Here is a 23,069-nt window from a genome sequence, read left to right on the forward strand (position 1 = left end):
CCTTTTGTACCTAAAGAGAACAATCACATTCAGCTGACGAAGAGAGATGGCACAAGGCTAAGTGCACTTCATAGTTAACCATCAAGACGACGTGTGCAAGCACTGGTGGCAAATGATAACCCCCAGAGGCACCCAGTCCCCACATATCTCAGTGCCTGCACTAGAGACACTGGTCTAGAGGCTGCTCTGCTCTTCTTGGAAACAGGCTCCAGCCCAGCCTCAGCTCCTGGTAGACCCATCCTCACCCACGGAGACAAATGGGGTGAGGTGCTTTTCTCCAAGCTGCAGCCAGCCGCCTTCAGAAAGGGTGATTGATCCATAATCAGCATGGACGTCCTCTGAAGGGAGAGCTTTGACATTTAAAAAGGATTGAATTCATGAATACAGTTCCACTTAGGGGAGACAGGGAAGGAGAGAATGCTGACTAAATGCTATAGAAAGGACTGCGGGGCTGATGATGTGGGAGGGGCAGGGAAGCCCTGCTCCATTAGAGATGGAGAGGGGCCCCCCGAGAGTCAAGATCTTCCTATCTGGTCTACTTAGAATCTCTAGAAACAGGAGGATTGAGAAGAAATGGTGGGGGCGGGAGAGAACGTGGATTAGGAAGTCAAGGCTGGTGGGAAAGGGCAGGTGAAGGGAGCGTCCCTCCCTCTGTTTCGGGAGGCTGCTTTCCCAAGAGGAGGGAGAAGTGTGATCCCCTGTGGGTGGTACCCTGAGCAGTGCTGGCCTAGTCTTGGCATCCAGGATTTAAGCCCAGTGAAGGCTGAGACTGTAAAAACAGAAAAAGCGAATTTGGGGCAGCCTCACACAGGACTCAACACAGCCTGGGGGTCAGAGAAGAGCCAGAGCTGGGACTTACCAGCAGCTGGCAGTGCCTTGCGTGAAGCTCCAAGCCTCTTGGAGCTCTGTGCAGTGTAAATGCAGTTGCCTAACACAACAGCCGAGAGTCAGCCCTTTCATCTTTGGAGAGATATAATCAGCAACCTGACAGAATTCTGGCAGAAGCAATTAGCTCATGAATGATTTATCAGGTATCTCAAGCAGCCAAGGTCTCGGGAGTGCTGATCTGCATACTGCCCCCAGGAACTCTGGGACAAAAGGGGAGCGCACTGGCTTTAATCTGCATTAGGGATTTTGGCCAATCTGTCCATCCTTCCCCATGCCCTCCCACCATACACATAACTCCCTCCTCCACCATCACGCTGGACCCAGACATGTTCACCTCCACCGGCTGCCCCTCCAGCACGGTCCTCCATGCAACCCCACTCTCTCCCCCACTCACTCCGCCCCAGCCATACTGGTCTCCTTGCTGCATCTGGAATGTGATAGGTCTGGCTGATCCCACCTCAGGATGTTGACACTCGCCAATCCCCTGTCTGGAATGCTCTTTCCTTCACATGTCAGCATGGCTGGCTCCCTCACTTTCTTCAGATCTCTGCTCATATGTCATCTTATTATTAGGGAGGCCTTCCCTCGCCTCCTTGCTCCCTGCACCCCAAGAACACCCTCATTTCACCCCCTAACTTATCACCGTTGACATATGATGTATTTGCTTGCTTGTTTGCTTACTATCTGATTCCCAGCATCAGGGCAAGTACTTTCTCTGTTTTGCTATTTCCGTGGTTGAATGAATGAAGAATCTGTAACCTGAAATCCAAAGAAAACAATGATCTAAATTTCCTGCAAGCTGACGCTGCTTCTAGGATGGACCAAATAAAGACAATTCTACCTTTAGGTTGTTTATTCAGCAAATATCGCTTATCCCTCACATCCATTCAAGCTGCCAAGTTCTATAGGTTCTCCTCCTGAAATTAACTGCTTCCTTCCTTCCTTCCACCAGCTACTGTTTACTGGATACTTACAAGGTACCAGGAATAATCTCTTCTATTATTCTCATCTTGCTATTCCCGCTGCTGCCCCTCCACGTGAAGCCTCACTAGCTTGCACCTGGCCAAATGAGAAACTTCCTACCCAATGGCACTGCCTCCTTTTTCTTTCAGTTCATCCTGTTGGACACTAGATGAATTTCACTTCCCCTCCCTGTTCATAATTCTGCGGTGACTCCCTATTGCCTATCGAATTAAATAGAGATTACTGATTGCCACTCTGAAGACCCTCCGTAAAAATCTCAATCTACCCATGAGCCCAATCAACTACTATTTTCAGAATATATGCTTTAGCAAAACTGGCCCACTCATAATTTTTGGAATGTGCCCACATGCTGTTCCTATCTCTGGGAATAACACAGTTTCTGTCAGCCCAAATTCTATCTTTCAAGTGCACTGTTAAATGCCACCTCTTTGCACCTTCACACCCGATGTAGCTTCTTTCACTTTTGAACTCCTATGATAGCAGGTTTATACAGTTCTTAAAATACCTGCTGTCTTCTTCCCTTATGTATGATTATATGCAGAGGTTCCTTATCTTATCCAACAGAGGACTCTAAAGGTTGTGGTTATACCTTATTTATCTTTTTTTTTTTTTTCCTCTGTAGCAGCTAAACCAAGGTCTTCCTCAACACGCATGCTCACTTGTTACTTGTTGAATTCTAGTTACGGAGCCAAGACTGTTGATATCAAATTGTAATTTTTAATTCAACTTCCAGTAAGTAATCATTGAGCATACTTTGTTCTAAGTATAATGCGAGGCAGTATATAATGGTCAGAACTAGTGATGCCAAAAATAAATACCAACAAAGGCAGATTCAAGGTGAATGTGTACACATAGAGTGGCTGCCCCCAGCGCTTCCTAAATCCCAGCTTTTGGTTTGATGAAGTCAGAGATGATGGGCTTACCTGGTGATGCTGTGTGTTCCAGGTGGCCCAGCTGGGGCTCTCTGGTGATTCTGTAGATCAGTTCTGCAGGCTCCGTCTCCTGGTCAGTGGCAGAGAGCTGCAGAGTGGTGATTGTCTTCATCGAGTTTTCATCCAAGACCAGCCCTTTATTGGTGGTGATGACTGGTGGGGATTTGTCTTCTTCTGAAAATATCAGAAAGAGTGATTTGAAATGGGATCATTTTTAGCCTCCTTTCTTCAATTCTGGGCCTGGCGTCCAGGGGTAAGATCAGAATAGTCTCCAGGCCTGTCCCTCAGAGAGCGTATCAAGGAGCCACGGCTTCGCACAACAGACAGGATATGATTCCAGATTTCCACATGAGCACCTAAAGGAAAGGCTCAAGCCTCAAGGTGAGCACAGTATGCACCATTCGACCTCAGAACTGCTGGAGGACTTTTAGAGACCCAGTGCCCCCTTACCCAAAACACTGATGGAAAATGACCGGCCAATCAATTTGTTGCCTTCTCCATCAACCACATCAAATTTAAAAGCAAAGCTCCCGCCAGATTCTCCTTTTCCATGACTGTATTCTATGTGGCCTGTAACAAGGACAAGAAAATCAAAATTTGCTATTAGTGTTTTCTGCCCTTATTTCTGAAATGTCAGGTGAGAATTCAGTTGGTATTCACACCAGTGAATCAATTAACCCCTTCTCACTTAGACATTGCTTTTGATATTTTAATCTAATGTTTTCATTTCCTCCCTTTCATCTCCCACTAGCAACTTCCTCATCATCAATGACTCCATCATGATAAAATCATCCTAAGTAGCAAGTAGCATTGCTTACAGTTGAGGCTTGGCATCTGTGGAAGACTCTAAAGAAGTCTCATGAATAAACTAGATCAGCAAAACTGCTCACGTGGAAAATGTGCACTCACCGGACCCACGTCACTGGTGTGACCCTGTTAAATATCCATGTCACAGGGCAAGAGGACAGAGAGCTGCAGCCCACATTCTCCCAGAAGCTGTCACTCCCATTTCCCAGGACAGCCTTAATTCATTTTAGGAAAGACACCGGATATAACCAACCAACAAAGAAATGGATGAACAAAATAAATAAACTCTACCTAGAAGTCAAATGGATCCAAAGGGAAAAATGCAATATATTACATTTTTGTTAACCCACAGGATCACTTATAAGTACCTAGCAATGAAAAGATAGCCAAACATCTAGGAAGAGGTGCCTGCTCTCATATTCTCAAAAGGGACACTGAGGCATGGAATAATTAAGGACTTACTCCACTCCCTTCGCTATACATGTATAATGAGATTTTGGCTGCCATCAATTTTGGGCGTTAGTGCAGACGGGACCTTCTGCTCCTAGGGGGACACATTTCCACCTCTAAATGGATCTGCACATCATTACATGACGTTGGATTACTTTCCTCCCAAATATGTAACTTTCCTTCCTTTTTTACCCCTGAAAGCACTGTACAGTAACTATGCAGCATTTAACATTTATGCTTTTACATTCCATCAGCATTTCCTGGAGGAGGGATGAGCTATGTAATCTCCCTCAGGCAGCTCCAATTTATGCCCTTCCATTTTGCTTAGTTCATTAACTTGTGATCTTTGGGGAGCTGGAAAGAGATATAAATTGTTCACCTAAGGCAGGCATAATTTTCACCTTAATCCATCCCAATTCACTTCTTTTTCCTCTCTCTCTCACACACATTTTTAGCATCATAGCAAGTCAAAATGATTTTTTTGTCTGTAATAGCCCCCAATTTCATCAATGCTATGTCAAAGCATGAACACATTTTAGCCAAGAAGGAGAGTTTTTTGCAAAACCAAAAAAATTGAGAAGACAAGAAAGAATAAATGAAGCTATAACTCAGCTCTTAATTCAAAACAAAAGTGCTCAGTTTGCTGCCATAGGCTACCAGGCACTTAACTCTCATTTGACTACTGGGGGTGGAGTTTCTGGAAGTCTGGGTTGGCAGAAGAGAAGCAGCTGACCTTGGCTGATATCAGCCTGGGTGAAACTTTGGATGGGGCCTTTAACGGAGATTTGCTCCAGGCTGTCATGCTTTACCAACTGCAGGCGCCCTGCACCAGGATCTTCCTTCAAGATGTACATCACCTGATGGTCATCTGAGTCAATATCTGTCACTTTCAAGTGCTGTTCTGTGATGGGCGCTACGGACCCTGGAAGAGAATGGGATAGATTAGGTCATTCCCCATCATTGCTTTTGAATAGGACGTCAAATGATTTTAGGAGACTGGAGACTAAATTAACACACACTCCCTGGTCTAAGGAAGTATCAGCTGCCTGCCCTTCTGTTTCCAGATGAATGAAGTTTAATTTCCATAAGTGAATAGTCCCAACTTCCCAATTTGCTAATCAATCACCCCTTGAGTTTAGATCTGAGCCCTTTTTCTCTTCTGATACATTTTCACTCTCTACCTGTGCTCGCCCTACGCCCGTGACCTTTCAGTTAGTATCTAGATCTATGTAATAACGCCTAGTTCTGTGATATAAATGACTCCCAGACCTATGATGAAACCTGCTTGGACCTAATTTATTTACTTAAGGATCACCAAATCATTAAAAAACAGCTTTACATAAACTCACAAACATATCTGTTGCCCTCTCAGACTGAAGAGTCAGAATCATTGTTCCTCAAGACAGAATATATGGTGAGGGTTACAGAGCAGGGAGACCTGAGCACTGGGCCCTGGAAGGCTCGCTCAGGTGTTGGGGACAGAGACAAGGCACTGTCTCCTGGAAAACACGTCTTCTCAGGGTCTTCCCCCTCGCTTTCCTCTCCAGCCACTGTCTCACATTAAAAATAGTAAATTCTGATAAAGTAGGTCCTAGTCACTCATGTGTAATACATACTAGTGTTTGCAGTGGCAATCCACCATGGGCCCTGAGTGTCCCTGCGTGTTCTTGCTGGGTAATGCCAAGAATGCAAGGCCTGACCACTCATTACGCAGGCCATTCTCGGCGAGTAACCCTGAGGGATGAGATGACATCTTCCTCTGGGACAAAGATCAGCCTTGCTTATCGCTACTATAACATGGGGAGTTCCCCAAGCTCAGTGTTTCTCTTCTGTAATGCATTACACTGCACACGGAGGTATTCATCTGGGCCCTCCGCGTCACCCCCATGGGACTTGGAGGGCATTGCGAATAGATGCAAAATTGCTCTTGGCAATGCTGCGTGCTGTGCTGTCACAAAGTACTTTGTCTCTGGCCAAGGAATCTCGTGTCTTCTACCAGCATCCGTGAAACAGTAAGAGGATAACTCATTAGCTTGTAAATAGGGCAAAGTTAAGTCCCATACCTAATACTTGAGACCTTTGGGAATCTCCAAATTTTCAAATACCATTATACCATATATTTTTCACTACAAGATACATGTGAAACTAAGAATAAACAAGCAAATGGAACTCCAGTGGGACACAGATGCTCTGTGGAAAAAAAGCCCACTCTCTAATTAAGTAACTCTCTACTGCAAACTGACTCCAAGACTGACATGTGTCACAAGTCCTTCAGTGTTGCTTATCCATAAGTAAAACTGTGAACATTAGACCCTAGAACACCATATCTAATGGTTCTCAATTATTTACATAATCTCTCTTAGTGCATGATGACTTCCCAATTGCCCCTCCATGCCTTTTTTTAAAAAATAAGCATCTTGAAAATCCTGCTAGATTTTGTTGTTTGTTTCCATGGAGTTGGTTGGGCAGTAGCAATGTTCCAAGAGACCTGGGCCTACGAGTAGTTGGATAAATGAAGATTTTTGTGGACCTTGGGAATACTATAAGCTCTTCTCAATCTTTTCTCAAATTCACAGACAGAGGTCCAAAGAACTTCAGAGGTTTCACATTTGTCATTCACAACTCTTAGTGTCCCCAAAACCACAGTTCTCCCCAACACTAGTCTCCCCAGATTCTGCACACCCAGTTCAAGATCCTCCCACAGAGCTGACATGGAAGGAAGTACTGCACACCAACAAAGAAGAAACCACGGCCACTCTCTTCCATCCCTGTGGTACCTGCTGAGAGCTGGAGGCCTTGGTTTACAGCCAAGTGGGGGGTGTCACCTGTAGGCAGCTCTATGTATATCTCCATCCTCCCTGTGTCTGTGTGGAGTCCATCAGTGAGGGAGAACCGGAACTCATCCACTGCCACACCAGGACCACCAGGCATGTACCCAACCAGCCCGGCCAGGATATCCTGGTAGGTGAAGGAGGAGCCTTGGACCAAAACCCTCCCGTTCTCCAGAGGCTCAGAAGCAGTTTGCCTCTGGAGCAGATGACCTGAGGAAGGAAGCGAAAAAAAGAAAAAGAAAGAAACAATGGTAGAGTATATATGGCACCAAAACATTGTCTGATTTTGTCAACTGCTCGAGCCTGGGTAGAATGCCAAGCCCCTCAGAGGCTCATGGTGGCACATAAATGACCAAAAAATCAGCATTTTGCATAGAAGTACAGGGTGAAGCTCTATGGCCTCAGCTCCAAATAAAGAAGACAAAGTTCTGCTTTTCCTCATTAAAAATCTCTTAAGGAGACACAGGTGGATACAGTAATATGGTGGCTTAGGAATCAAATCTCTCTCCATGAATTCAAACTCACTTCATTATCTAAACCTTATTTTCACCTTCTGCAAGGTGAAGATAGCACTCTCCACTTGCTGCCTTCCGCCTGGGGCATCTGGGGTGGGAGAGAGGAATATATTTTAAATTCCTTTTAAATTCAGAAAGACACTCAGCATCTTCGGGCTGCGGCATATTTTTCTGTTTTCAAGGTCATGTGTACCACAAAGGGACAGTTAAAGTGCTTCATTAAAGAAAGTGAAAGTGGATGAAGGCAAGCTAAAATGCAATGACCAACGACCTCACCTGCTAGCTCTCCATCAACAACAGTTTCATCTTCAAAAGGCCAATAGCCATTAGGATGGGCTAAGATACCACTTGGGAGATGAAAGTTGCAGAGCTTTAGCTAATACTAGGGGGATGGCACTTAGAAAAGAAGTACGTAGCAGAGTCCCATGGTGGTTTTCTAAACTTCTGGTTTAATCAGGAAAAGCGCTTTCTTTGCAAAAGGAACAAGCTCGTAAAGATGTCTACCACGCCTCTAACCTGAAGTGAACACCTTTTGTGATTAATTTCAAGGCTGCTATGCTGTTGCTTGCATGCAATGGCCCATGATGATCAAGCAGTGATGCCTGCTCTGAGAAGAGGATGTGCAGATTCTGAAAACTTGTTTTGCCTGAGGTTACATAAGAAAGCAAGAAAACAGCTGAAATTGAATTTCAGGGACACCAATTACCCAGGATTCAGGCTTTCAGAGCAACCAGAGTCTACTGTGACCCCAAAGAATATTAGCTACCTGTGAATTTGATTATACTTTGATGCAAAGAGTGGACTACACACCGGCAAGGCAGAGGAATGATCAGCTGAAATCTATGTGTTTATTCTAATAACCCATCGGGCACCTCAATTAAGAAGCTTCCCATAGCAGTTGTGCCCTACCATGGCCAGGCTTTTTTGTCAATACAAAAATCAGCTCATTATCTGGAGTGTCCAGGTCCTGCAGGCTCAAAGAAGAATTGCTTATCACCACTCCCGAGCTCAGCTGCACGCCAAGGGGCCGCAAGGTCATCCTGGGAGGCTCGTCATTCTTCCTCTGATTAAAGCATAAAATATTAGGTCTCACAAAGATACTGGTTTAAGAAGAAAAAAATAACATGCATTATTCAGAGAAAGTAACACCACCACATTAACTTTCACTACCGAAATAGCATGTAACATGTCATTGTCTTTTATTGTTATTATTATTATTATTGAAATACAGTTGTGTTAGTTTCAGGTATGCAGCAAAGAGGTTCAGTTATATAGATATTTTTTTCAGATTATTTTCCATTATAGATCATTATGAGATATTGAATATAGTTCCCTGTGCTATACAGTAGGTCCTTGGTGTTTATTTTATGCATAGTAGTTTGTATCTAATATGTCACCATCTTTAATTCCCACTCAAAATGGTTAGGTTGAAAGGCGAGCAGGTCACACAAACCAAATATCCCCTTGAAAAGACACTGATGGACATGCTATAGAAATCTTCTCAGGTATTTTCCATAGGTATAAGGATGACATTTTCCAGACCAAAAATATGGACATGTGGTTAGACAAGTATATTTGGGGGATAAAAGGGCACATTATTTGAAATCAGAACAGTCTTAGAAGACTAAGCATGGCACAGTACCTGTAGGAGGACACATATTTGAAACTGTGGGTGTCTAAAGATATCTCCTTGACCCCCCATCCTCATGCCAGCACCCCTCAACCACTGTCCCTGAAGGGTGCCGAGAGTGCCATGTTTTATTTTCTCAAGGCAGAGGGCATTCCATTCTGATTTTTATCTTTTATCTCTCTCCCTGGGGTGACAGAGCAAGCCTATGTAGTTGCTCAAATGAGAATAAATACAGCACCGAGGAACACATTTCTTTCATGTTACAGTGTAATGAATAAATGCAGTAAAAAATATAAGAAAAGGCAAGTATGCACATAGAACCGCATACAATAATTTCAGGGAAAAATAAGCATATGCTATTTTTCACCTAATATGAGACTGGCAAGGTTTCTCTGTCTGACCGTCACAAACTGTTTTCACACAGAACAGAGATTTTACTCTGAAATGAAAATTCAGATTTCCAAGTCAGACCATCCCCAAATGCCAGCCTTAATTCTACAAGTTTCCTAAAGGTCAGGGTTATATTTTAAAAACTGACCTCTAAAATTCAAGGTCAAACCCAATCTTCTTTGCTTTCTGAGTTCACATAAAGCTATCTAATGGTGGGATATTGTGGTCAAAGGCCCCACTTATCCAACTTGCGAAGTCTTTACCTCGATGGTGATGTTGATGCGGTGGATTTCTGATCGACTGTTTCCATCACTTACATAAAAACTGAAAACGTCATGGGTTGGCTCAATGCTTTCATGAACACTCTGAAAGTAGTAAATGTAGTTTTCCAGGACATCCTGAATAGGGAATGATGCTTCTAGGTCACTGGTAGTTCCAGGGCCAAATCGATCACCTGCATCAACAGCGAGAGGGAACTTTTACCTTCATCCATCAATTCCTGCTTCCTGGGCTGAACCAGCAAGCCTGACAGCACTATCAACAGAAGAGGAAAATATGTTTGAGAATAAAGGTGGGAGAGCGGAATTGGAAGACTTGGGATGGGATCCCAGTTTCCCCACTATTTTTCATCTACAAATGGGAATCAAATGAGATAACATGCATGAAAGCACTCTGAATGTTATTATTTCATAGAGCCTAAAATCAGTGGTTGTTTTGTTAGAAATATTTGATAAAATAAGTCATGGGACAAGTATTGATACAATAGTAAAGGTTTTACCTTAAGCTTTAGTCAATTTCAAAACCACTCTGCAAGAGGAACCTTCTTTCTTTACACAAGAAAAGGTTAACTGCATACCTTTTTATCTAAGAAACATCTCCTTAAGCATGTTTTCATTTGACTATTCAGTTCCTAAAGGAAACCTCTGCATGGGCTAGTGCTCAGCCCCTGGGATGGTACACCAGGGCTGCTGTGATGCTCAGGGACCATCCAGAGCTCGGGTGCAGTTCAGGTACTGAGATGCTCAAGTACCACTCAGAGCTCCATAGGAAGTGCTGGCTCTGGTTACCTCTTCTTTTCACCCCAACCCCAAAGGCCAAGGGGAAGAGTAAGCACTGTCTAAATGATGGATGACTTGTCTCTTACTTGGTCTAAGTCTCTGTAATTGATTGATTTTAAATTGTTACATTTTCTTCTAAAGAGAGGAGAAAAAAGAAACCCCTGTGTCTTCAAACACTCCCTGGATATACATCAACAAAGAAAAGTGTAGATAGAGGATCTGCAAAGATTAGGTCATATATTAAAAGGCCATTGACTTCCTAGATTGCAGACAGGGTCATTTTTCGTTTACCTCCCAATGAAAAGACTAGGAATGAAAATGCTTCAGTTATAATTTGTTTGAAATAAGAACTCAAGGCAAATATTATTTTTTTCAGTGACAGGAATTTTCTTAAATTTTACCCCTCAGATATGATTCCTCTTGACACCAGAAGAATAGAGGGCTCTAAGTGACCAGTGACCTGATAATCCCTAGGGCATACAGTTCAGGGTTTCCAAAAGGAATTGCTATAATTCCTTCAAATTTTATTTTCTCTTTCCTTTGATCACTGTAAATATAAGAAATATAGTATCTTTATTTGGGTCAAAAATAGCCTAAGTAAATAGTGCCTAAAAATATACTTGAATAGAATAATGACTTACTTTCTGTCTTAGAAAACAAGCTATTCAACAAGTGAATCTGCCACTGAAGCTTTAAGCACCAGCCCTTTCAATTTTTAAAACTGCACCTTCTATTTTTTCACATAACTCACTCTCATTAATGTTCTTCCTTGCCTTCTTAAACAGAATATACTATGTGCAAATTAAATCATTCTTGATGTGTGCAGGCTATCATCATGAACATCTATTACTGCATTGCACTGGAACACAGTGATGCCCGACAGGTAGTCAAGGTGGGCCCTGCCCTGGTTGTGCTGGTACTAAAGGAATGTAGATTATCCATGCTGCTAGATTTCATACCAGACAATATGATTATTCTGTTTCTTGCATCTTGCCGGTATGAACTGAAAGTTACTTCTTCTAATGTTTTTAAAAAGATGTTCTTCTGATCAGCTGAATTCTGAATCTAGGTAGCTAGTTTCATCTGTATAAAACAGACTTGGTTCTGAACTCCTATGGAGCAAAGGGTGGGTCCTTACACGATGTGCCTTGGAACAATGATTTGCCCCCCTGAACGTCTTTTCCTTACTTCCAGGTTCATACTAATGTAGAGCAACGGTTTTCCAAGTGTGGACCAGCAGTAATGGCCTCGCCTGCGAGCTGGTGAGAAATGCAAACACATGGGTCTCATCAGCCTCCTCAAACAGGAACTCTGGGGTTGCTGCCCAGGAAACTGTGTTTGCACAGGCCCTCCAGGTGAGTCTTACGCACATTAAGGTCTGCGAACCACTTTAAGAGAGGCTGAGGCTTGCCAGAAATTTCACTTCTGCATGTACTCCAGGTTAGCATAAAACGATGTTAAAAAAAGCTTAATAAGAAATCACCTGGAGAGAAGAGAAGGCCGGGGGCAACCATCCTTTCATGATTCCCCACCTTTGCTCGTGCTCTTCCCTCTGTGAGAAATGCCATTTTCCCTCTGCCCACAGCAACTCCCACTGACACTTCAAGTTCCAACTCAAATGTTGCTTCCTCCGACTTTCTTGCCTTTCCAGGCAAAAGTAACTGTCTTGTCCTATGTCCTTTCTCAGTGCTTTCCTCCTTTCCCTGTCCCGGCGTTTCATGATTGTAATTTATCAGTCTTCATATCTGTCTCCCACTCGAGGCAGGGGCTGCGTCTTATTCACCTTTTACATCCACTGTATAAACATTTGTTGAGATAAATCTAACTCAGCAATAAACAAATCTAAGAGCACACACTGAGAGGCAAGATGGGGAAAAGACTCAAGATTTTCTATAGGAAAACATGACCCCTGCTAAATGAGTTTCCGGTAACCAGGCTCAAATCCCGGGCACCGTGCTGGTCACAGACGCCTTCAGTCAGTGGCCTCTCTGTGGGAGCTGCTAGCCGCACACCAATTAGAGCCACGCGCTGGCACTCAGGCCTCTCACTGCAGAGGCAGCAGGACGGTCACCTGCCAGGAGCTGTCTCAACTGCCCGTCACTGTGGTCTCAGCGGACCTGTGGACGGTATCCACCCTCTCCCCTCCCCTTCTCTGTGATAACCAGTGGGTCCAGGGTAGATGGTGGGGGGGGAGGGACGTTGAGGAGAGGGTCACAGAGAGACAAGCATGCAGTTCAATTCATGTCATATCCTTAGAAAAAGCTGAGACGTAGGCTATGGTTCAGCTAAACTGCAGCTGCCTCACAATAAAAGGACAGGAAATTTTATTTCCTTGACACTCAGTTCCGAGTGCAATCCCCAAGCCCCTGCGTCCCCATTGCTGGCACTCCAAATCCCCTCACCCTGCTCTAGTTTTTCCCATAGCACTGACTGACCTGACGTCTTACACAGTTTTTTCATTTATTAGGTTTCTTATCTGTCTCCTCCCACCGGGATCTAAGGCACCATGAAAGTAGGGGTTTCTGTCTGTTTTGTTTACTGATATATCCCCAGTGCTTAAAAGAGTGCTTGGCATACAGGAAACACTCAATTTTTGTTGAGTCAATGAAACCTTCCCTCCTTCCATTTCTTTGAAATGGTTCCATTCCCGCTTTAGTTCTCCAGATCCAGGTTAATTGCAGACCGTTACCCACCTCCACGCTCCCTTCTCTCCAGGCCTGGAACAAGTTACCTGTCCCCGTGTTCTCGATGCAGCCGTACTTGGGCAGGGCACTTAGTTTAATGACGGCGTCACCCTGGAGGCTGTCCTGATCATCAGCAGCAAAGAAATGGTGAAATGAGAGTGGGGCTCTCCCTCCCTCGTCAACCTAAGAAAGAAAAGATTGGAGAGAGTCCTTGGGCGGTTGCACATAACTGCAGTAAAAGGAACTGAATTGAAAAGAGTTGCCTGGGGCGACCTTCCAGTACCAATTCCACTTCTTTGAGGAGGCAGATCCTCTACGCACCCACGAGATGAGGAATGTTCGAGCTGCTGGGGCCCGGCAATCCTTCAGCGCCTCTCGAAGCTACGCTCAGACACGGTGACTTCCGTGTTTCCCTTCAAAGCTGTGCTTCCTTCCATGATGGATCTGGTTGTAAAGCAGCTCTGGCCCACTCTAATCACCTACCTTGGAACAGCTGCACGACAGAATGGCTGCCTTCCTTCCGTATCAACGTTCAAAAGCCTGCAGCTACAGAATGATTCATCCAGTCCTCCCTTGGATACTATGAGGGTAGCTCTGTCCTATAGGAGTTCCCAGCAGGAAGTCCCATTTATCCCATGATAGTGTATGTTTATAGGTGTGCAGGAAGAAAGGGCTCACCATACCTGAAAGCTAGTGCTTATCTTACCATCAAGGAGGAAAATAAATCGGTTATGAGTAAAAGCAGTTGCTCCAGCTACCTTTTTCCTTTAGGGCCCTGTTTTGTATGCTAACTTTGCAAGCTGACACTAGTGTCTTTTGCTAGCCTGCTGGATATGAAGCCGTTTACTTCTGAATGACTACTGGCTAAATATAGGAAGATCTACAAGTTACAAAGTGGAAGGTCACCCTGACTCTGGGAATGGGGAAGGTCCAAATGATTGCCCCGAAGTGTGGACATGAAAAGAAAAATAGGTGGAATATCAGAACCATTTAGAAACAACTCAGTTTTATGAATTTTCAGTTGTTCAAGAAAACCAGGAGTCCTGAGTTTTTGGCATTATGGTATGTACATAGAGCAGAAGAAGGAAAGTGAATTAACATTTATGGAATCCCTACCATGAGCCAGTACTCTACTGGGGCTTTTTAGTGCTACTTTATTAATCATCAGAGTAATCCTTTATGTAACAGGAATAGTAACACTTTAAAAATGAGGAAATTGGGACTTCCCTGGTGGCGCAGTGGTTAAGAATCCGCCTGCCAATGCAGGGGATGCGAGTTCGATCCCTGGTCTGGGAAGCTCCCACATGCTGCGGAGCAACTAAGCCCACGCACCACAACTACTGAAGCCCGTGCGCCTAGAGCCCGAGCTCCGCAACAAGAGAAGCCACTGCAATGAGAAGCCCGCGCACCACAACAAAGAGTAGCCCCACTCTCTGCAACTAGAGAAAGCCCACGTGCAGCAACGAAGACCCAATGCAACCAAAAATAAATATAAACAAAATAAATAAATTTATTAAAAAATGAGGAAACTGAGGCTAAGAAAGATTATATAATTGGTCCAAGGTCAGTCAGCTAGTAACAGAACTGGCACTTGAAGTCAGGTCTAGGTAACTTCATGATCGAGGTACATTATATTTCACCTCCCAACCCCAAGGAGCTGTCAATATTGTTTACAGTGATAAGTATCTATCCATTTAAGATGGGACCTGGGAGGCGTCCCTGGTGGCACAGTGGTTAAGAATCCGCCTGCCAATGCAGGGGACACAGGTTCAAGCCCTGATCCAGGAAGATCCCACATGCCACAGAGCAACTAAGCCCATGCGCCACAACTACTGAGCCCGCTCACCTAGAGCTCATGCTCCGCAACAAGAGAAGCCACCGCAATGAGAAGCCTGCACACCGCAAAGAAGAGTAGCCCCTACTCGCCACAACTACAGAAAGCCTGCATGCAGCAAGGAAGACCCAACGCAGCCAAAAATAAATAAATAAAATAAATTTAAAAAAAAAAAGTGACCTGGGGACACTGTCCATATCCCTATGTTTTAGTTGCTGCAAACATTAGACTATAAATTCTTAAAAGATACATTCCTACTCCTACTGCTATATACATCTAGCATAGTATACAAAATATTGTACACATCTAGATTTATGTCTGGCACAAATACTTGTTGACTAATTAAATAATGTGGATATAATGATTTGATCTTCTGCATGTAATTATTTTCATACTTTTTGAAAAACTCTTGCTTGAAAGCCATATGTATCTTGATACTATTGCCTAGATATTTGAGGGGAAGGACTTGACAGCCAATTTAGGTAGAAATCCTTCATTCACACTGCCACAGACTCCCGCTCTCTACAGCACCCACAGTTCATTGATCTGAACTACTTACGGTGATAAGGTCAGCGAAAGCAATGACTTGGGGTGGATCCTTGACGGGAGTGATCATGATGGTAAACCTCTGATTGTCCAGGCGGTTGTGGTCCAAATCAGAGACCGAGAAGTGGAAGCTGTCAGTAACCAGATGACCACCGGTCTCAAATGCAGCTAGGTACCTACAAAGGCCAAGAGAAGAACAGAATGAATGAACTACACCGACAGGTCAAGTAAGATGACTGAATTTTTGTTTAGCAATGGGACCAGAGGTAACATAATCTTTCAAGGGAGCTACTGGTTAGTTGCTTACATATTTTAATACAATTTAAAAAACTTCTGTCACGTAACACCAGGTGGTTATATACCTAATTTTCTTGTTGTTGATGTCTTCCATTGTGAAATTGGAAACCTCTGAGAGTTCTTCCACCTCAGGTCCTGAGGTTCTTAAGAGAGCACCATACACAGGCAGAGAACTTAACTGAATCCAGATCTCTGGGTCGGGGGAAGAATCATCCTAATTAGGCAAATATGAGGCAAGACATGAATGCACGTTTGCAGGAATAAATATTTCCAGTAAAGATCTCGGGTGCTCCCTTCTCTACTAAATGGAAAAATCTCTTTCCCTTTGTGATAAAGGAACACCATTTAAACTGCATGAAAATCCCAGTATTTATTCCTCCTAAAATGTCTTTTTGATAATGTCTTCTTTGAAGAGTAGCTCAAGATAATAGTGGGAAATGCACTTTAGGTATGGGGCATAAGACAAAGAGATGTCCTATGGTTACTATAAGAGCCACACAAGGTTTTGTTTTTATTACAAGCATCTAGTGAAGAGCAAAACACAGTCAGAAATATGTCATCCTTCTAGAAACACTATTGTAGGATTCTTCTAGAGTTTCTAAGAATAGTTTGCTTTTTAGAAACAGGTAAAATTCCACTATAACATATAACAACAATTTTAAAATTCTGTGAAACAAAGAATGGAAGGTATTTAGCTTAGCCAAGGGCTCACTTTAAGTAATATTTAACGTGATAAAAATTTTAGTTTAACAAAAGAATTTAGGAAATTATGCATTTCATTCTACCTGGACCGAACCTATGGATGTTCAACCCCCAAGATGCCCAATATTAACAAAGATCAGTTATTTCCCTTTCCTCTGCACTGTTTATTGAGAAATAAAATTGGCTTTCTGTGTTTCTACATGGACAATAATTGAATGTCTTAATGAACAATTTCTTCAAGGATATTTTTGGAAATATCTAGGATAGAGGCAACAACTTCTTGGAAAGATTCCCTGAGTCATTCATCTTTTAGAGCAGCTGGCTGTGAACATGAGGGCACTTTACACTTTACCACAGCAACAATGAAAATAAATATTGCAAAGCCAAGTGTATTTTCACATGCAAATTTGCATGGCTATGTTGTACAGTTAGTTGAGGTACGAGATCAGGAATATGAGCACGGCTGCCTGGTGATCTGGGGCAGCAGGTTTCAGTCAGCTCTCATTTCTATCCCCAGAGACCTTTGTTAAGTTGACAGTTCAGAGCCTCAGTGCAAGATCATAGAATTTTCCATATTTCTTCACATCACTTGATAACAGCATGGAAGGAATCTCAAATTCATCGAAGCTGCAAAACTTCAGAAAATTTCCCCTAAATTTATACTTTAAAAGTTTCTCTATTTTTCTACATGAGTTATCAAATACAATATGCAGGCTTCCAAAAGACTACTTCCTAATATTACTGTGAGTATCCTCTGAGAGGGAATTTTTAGAAGACAGCCAAGAGTTCTAAGGTATTATCTTCTGAGATGGTGATAAACTACAAGGACAGAGCTCCTGGCTCTTGATTAGAATGAACAGCTTCTAATTCCACATTGCTAAATTTGGCAAAAAAATGCAAATTTCATGTCAGGCACAACTTATAATTTTTCAAATCTCAAATGACTGTTGGGTTTGAAACAGTGTGAAATCAGTTGGATTTTTTTTTTTTCTGAAAATGCTGTCATAGTTTAAAGAAAATTACTATTTTGGGATGTCCAAGATACCATGGGTGAAAAATTCATAAGAATATAGACTTTGTCCTCTACTCAAAGCCCTTCTCACCCATTTTGTATTCATTCCCTTTTTAATTTTCTTTTTATTATTTATACATCTATTGACCCAACATTCAACAAAGGACTAGAACTTTGATGATTAACATTTATGTATGAGCTCCTCTTTTATCCTGTCCCTGGGCCTACCATCACCCTGGATCTTGTTTCTTATTTCTTTGAATTTCTTGATATAGTTTGATATAGTATTATAAAGTAGCTTCAGTTTTTTTTAACTTAAGAAAAGGGAGTTAGACACTACTCTTGTGGAATTTATTTTTCTTTTTACTCAGTAGCAGACTGCTAAGGTCCATTAATGTTGTTCTGTGCAGCTATAGTTCATGTGTTTTGAGTGTTCTCTAATATTCCATAGAGTAAGTACACCACAAGATATCCTGTTGATGCTGATGGACACTTGGCTTATTTCAATATTTTTGCTATTACAAATAGACTACTGTTACAAATAGTATTGCTATAAACATTCTTGTATATATTCTTGTGCGTATCTTGAGTACCTGTGAAAGTGCCTCCTGAATAGAAATCTAGGAGAGGAACAATTAGGGCATATGAACATTCATCCTCACAAGACAAGGCCAAATTCTTTCCCAGAGTGGTTGTTCCAATTTACAGTTCCATTAGCAAAGAACCTCCGGTAGATCTATTTCCTCTCCAACATTTGGTATTTTCATACTTTAAAATTTTTGCCAATTGAATTGGTATTAAATGGTATATAGTCTTAATTTGCTTTCCCTGATGTCTAAAAAGGTGAATGTCTCTCCTTATGTTTATTGGCCCTATGGGTTCCTCTTCTAAAATTCCTGCTGATGTCTTCTGTTCATTTTTCAAATGGATTATCTTTTTCTTCTTGATTTGCAGACGTTCTTTATATTTTCTTTGTTATTTTTGGTTGTATTTGTTGTAAATATCTTTTTCCAATTTGTAACTTGTTTGTTTTTTTGTATTTATGGTGTGTTTGGGAGAACATAAATTTAATTTTAATATAGTCAAATTTATCAATTTTTTCTTTATAGTTAGCCCTTTTTGTTTCTAGTTTAAGAAATTCTTCCTTTTCCCAATATCATGAAAATATTCGCCTATATCCTATAAAGAATTGTACACTTTTACTTATGACACTTAAGTACTTGATTTGCTACAGTTAATATCTGTGTAGGGTATGAGGTAGCAGTACAAGTTCTTGGTCTTTTTTTTACATATGAATAGTAATTTTGTGCAGATTCATGTGTTAAATAGTTTCTCCTGTTTCCACTGATCTGGCTTGCTATAGCTGTTTTATATTACAGTCCCAAGTGTGGGTCTGTTTCTGGACTCTCTAGTATATACCAGTGTATACTGCTTTCAATAGTACAGGTTTATAATGAATCCTGATACCTGCCAGGGCAAGCCCCTGCCCTCCTGTCATTCGTTTTCAGAATTTTGGCCCTTTGTTGTTCCTTATATATTGTAGAATCAGCTTATCAAGATCATAAAAAGTCCACTGGGCTTTTGATTGGAACTCAATTGAATGGAAAGATCACTTGTGGGAGAATTGCTATCTCTTTGATACTAAATCTTCCTATTCATGAATATGGCGTATCTTGTCATTTATTTAGTGCTTTTTAAATGTCTGCCAATTAAGTATTACAATTTTCCCTGTAGAAGTACTGTCTGTTTTTTGTTAGATTTAGTCCAAAGAATATAATTTTTGTGATACTATTATAAGTGGTATCATCTCTTTAGTTACATTTACTGGCTATTTTTGCTTATGAATAGAAATGCTATCGCTCTGTTGACCTTCTATCTGGTCCCCTGGTAAATTCTCCTTTTATTTCTAAAACTTTGTCAAGAGACTCCTTTAAATTTTCTTTATAGTCAGTCATAGCATCAATTTTGTTACATTTATACCTAATATGCGTTAAGTAATATTATTATAGATAGTATCTTATTTTGAATTAGTGTATTTTTGGCTGGTGCATAGAAATCTATTAGTTATTTAAGATTAATCTTATATCATCCTCTCCATATTACAAATGAGAAAACTGAGCCCTAGGGAGTTTAGTGACTTGTCAAGGGTTATTACGCTAGTAAAAGTGGTGAGCTTAGATTAGAACCCATTCATTCTAACTATAAAACCCATACCACCCCTTCCTTACTTGTTTTCTTGCAGTACATAGCAAATTGTGTACAGGAAACCACCATTAAGAAGCAAATCACACAGAATCCCACTTTTGCTTTTTGCTTCTCCCGACATCACTTCACCCTCTTGCAGTTCATGATACTCTAATTATGAACAGGCTGACCTGTTCCTATCCTTTTATATTCTGCTCCATTTATGACCAGGGTTTCAGATGGCTTTTCCAACTTTTCTGGATGTTCACAGCAAACTCGCTAACTATGCATGTCTAGAAAAAACTTCCCCATGACATTAAGTACAAAACTCTTCTACAACCGTCAGAGAAAGTTAGTGTATAACTTAGCTAATTCTTTAAAATATGCTATGCTTTCAGTGAGCTAGGATAATTCTTTTGGAGTCTTTCCACTCTAGTGGGTAAATTCACATTCAATCAATTTCTGAAAATACATGTTCAGTTGCCAATGGGCTTGCATTTTCATCTGCAGCTTATAATATGCAGTTGATGGGAAGGAACTGCTCCTGGAATCCTATTTTGGTCTGTCAAACATTTTTCAAGCCTTGGTGATCTACTGATTAAATCTGTATACATACATTTTTATGAATTCGTGTTTCATAAGATTCAAAAGACCATAATCTATGGTAAGACTCACCCATCAATTAAAAAACAAAATCGAAGGTGTTCTGAAACTATACTAGACCCATGAGAAGGATCAGGGTGGAACGCAGTTTCCCATAATTTAAGAAAAGACAATTTTAGGGGAAAATCTGTGCAAAAGCAACTGAAGCAATTGTTCCCAGGCCAATGCTTTATCTTAATGCTACTATTCAGGACTAGATTTTGTAGCCAGACTATTCAGCTCAGAAAAGAATTACTTAAAACTATATAGTGTTTTTTTTTAAAAAGGCCAGGCTATTGGTGGAAATTTTACGATTAGCAAAGGAAAAATTCAATACTAAGAATGATTACCATTCAGACAATTATTCTTATTTTCAGCGTATTTGTCAAAACTACTCATTATTATTTTTACATGGAGAGTTCACATCTGTTTACAACATACTTAAATGAAAAATAAAATTAATTATCCTCCTTATCCTTAGCTCCAGAGGTGAAGTCAAGGAAAGAGGATGAGTTTAATTTAGCCAGGATCACTTATCAAATTAAGGTCAGATTGGTGGAAAAAACAACAACACAGTTCCTGAATCTACCCTTAGTCCCCGAACCACACTGCTTCTCTTGGGGCACTGGATGGAGGGTGAGTCAGGAATCCTGCCACAGGAGCATGCCAGCACTCTGTCCGGAGCTGGACCTGAGACAGACGCTGGTGAAAAGCGGGCCCTGAAATACCATTACTTATTATTCACTGGCCAGGTGAGTTCTTCTAAAATGCTCTTCTCCTAAAATTCCCATTTGAAATATTATCGATGGAACTTAAAATATGGGGACTTGGGCTTTTTGACACTGGCACTATTTCCAGGTGACAATCACCCATCCCTACAAATAGGGATTTCATCAATGTTCTGCTCATTCACTTGTCTGCTTGGGAGACGGTGGGAGCAGCTGGAATAAAGAGTGTAACTACTCCTAAGAGTAGAACGATAGGGAAGGGGAGAAAAAAGTTCTTTTATGGCCATATGCCTGATGGCCCAAATATTCAGCCCTGGCATCCCTTTCTAGTCCGCCTAGTCAGAGGGTGCAGTGGACAAAAAGACAAACAGAAGAACTTACAACGTAAGCAAGATGTGACCTAGTGATTATAGCTGTGCTTTTACTGGCAACGGTGATGCTCAGAGAGGCGCCAGCAGCCAGCCGAGGCCCCCGGGCCTCGGACAGTGACACCTCCACCCTCACATCCACCGTTGCTGCTGAGATGCCGTCTGTAACTGAGATCTCCATGCTGTCCTCCCGGGCAGAGGATCCATCGTGTAGATACTGCAGAACATTTTCCTCTACATCCTCATATGTGAAAGTGTCACCTTTCAAGAATAAAACAAATTGCAAAAAAACCAATTACTTCTGGGAATAACGCTTTTCATTTCCATAACACCTTTGTTCTCAGGATTTCAAAGTACATATAGTAAACTCCCAGAGTTTACAAACTCTGGGAGTTGTAAGCTAATTAGTCCAACCACCCACCCAATATAAGATTCCCTTTATACTACCCTTGCAAAAGGGTTATTTAGCCTGTCCTTCAACATGGCACAAGGTGGGAGCCTCACTGATTTGCAAGGGAGCTACTTCCACTGACGATAGCTGTAAAATTCTTTTAAGTTTTTAATCATGTTGAGCCAAAATCTGCCTCTAAGCTTCACTCATCACTCTTCATTCTAGAGAATAAAGAACATGCTTCTGTTCTTTATGATAGCCCTTCTAGAATCTAATCTTGATACTGAAGATTTACTGAAAAAGTTAAGAAGGTAAATTATGCTAGACAAACCTGTAAGAGATCTTTGTTCTAATTGAGAACATAAGGTTTTTTAAAATTAAAAAACACTTAGAAATTGAAAAATATATTTAAAGTTAGAAACCTAAACTGTGTAAGTCTAGAGTACTAACTTGTGATAGATCTGATAGGTGTGGTGTGAAAAAAAATGTCAAGGTCATAAATGTTTAAAAAAAATAGGTTTAAACAAAATTTAAAATAAAAAATTTTTAAACAGCAGGATTCATTAGAATTCTAGAATCTCCAATATTCAATATTACAGTTTATCAAAATTGTTTGGTCATAGAACCCTTTTTATGAGAAATTCTACTTAGTGCCATGGGTCCCAATGATTCCACAAGCACAGTTGAGGAACTGGTCTTCTTGGATGTTTTATTCAATTCTACTTCTTCATAGATTATTGACTGTCATAATTGATGTTATATAATAAAACAAAATAATTTATTTATTCTTTGTATTCATCTTCTAAGCCTTCTCTTTCAACATTGTGTTAATGTGATTTACTGGTGCTAGTGGTAATGTGCCTAAAAAAAGTAATAAAACTAATAATTTACAAACATCTTTAGAACTCGCATATTAATTACACAAATATAGGTTAAATATAATGGTAAAGAAACTGAGCTATGACTGTTATGCTCCTAACATAGTTCCCTTAGGATGCCAGAAATTTATCTTTTTTTTTTAACAACTTTATTGGAGTATAATTGCTTTACAATGGTGTGTTAGTTTCTGCTTTATAACAAAGTGAATCAGTTATACGTATACATATATCCCCATATCTCCTCCCTCTTGCATCTCTCTCCCACCCTCCCTATCCCACCCCTCTAGGTGGTCACAAAGCACTGAGCTGATCTCCCTG

At 41.3% G+C, this 23,069-nt stretch overlaps 1 protein-coding gene across 1 annotated transcript in view; it reads right to left on the reverse strand.

The window, feature by feature from the left end:
- Positions 1-23,069, reverse strand: part of FRAS1 (Fraser extracellular matrix complex subunit 1) — a 446,248-nt gene that overhangs the window by 79,939 nt on the left and 343,240 nt on the right. The window contains exons 38-47 of the mRNA XM_082389317.1: positions 21,496-21,743; positions 15,912-16,060; positions 15,563-15,725; positions 13,217-13,352; positions 9,691-9,881; positions 8,317-8,470; positions 6,839-7,102; positions 4,795-4,983; positions 3,255-3,374; positions 2,796-2,975 (exon numbers count right to left, since the gene is read on the reverse strand). Of these exons, the coding sequence (XP_082245443.1) occupies positions 2,796-2,975; positions 3,255-3,374; positions 4,795-4,983; positions 6,839-7,102; positions 8,317-8,470; positions 9,691-9,881; positions 13,217-13,352; positions 15,563-15,725; positions 15,912-16,060; positions 21,496-21,743 (1,794 nt within the window). The remainder of the gene's footprint in view (positions 1-2,795; positions 2,976-3,254; positions 3,375-4,794; positions 4,984-6,838; positions 7,103-8,316; positions 8,471-9,690; positions 9,882-13,216; positions 13,353-15,562; positions 15,726-15,911; positions 16,061-21,495; positions 21,744-23,069) is intronic.

Source organism: Balaenoptera borealis, assembly GCF_965194805.1.
Source record: "Balaenoptera borealis genome assembly, chromosome: 4".
In the NCBI taxonomy this organism is placed as follows: domain Eukaryota; kingdom Metazoa; phylum Chordata; class Mammalia; order Artiodactyla; family Balaenopteridae; genus Balaenoptera; species Balaenoptera borealis.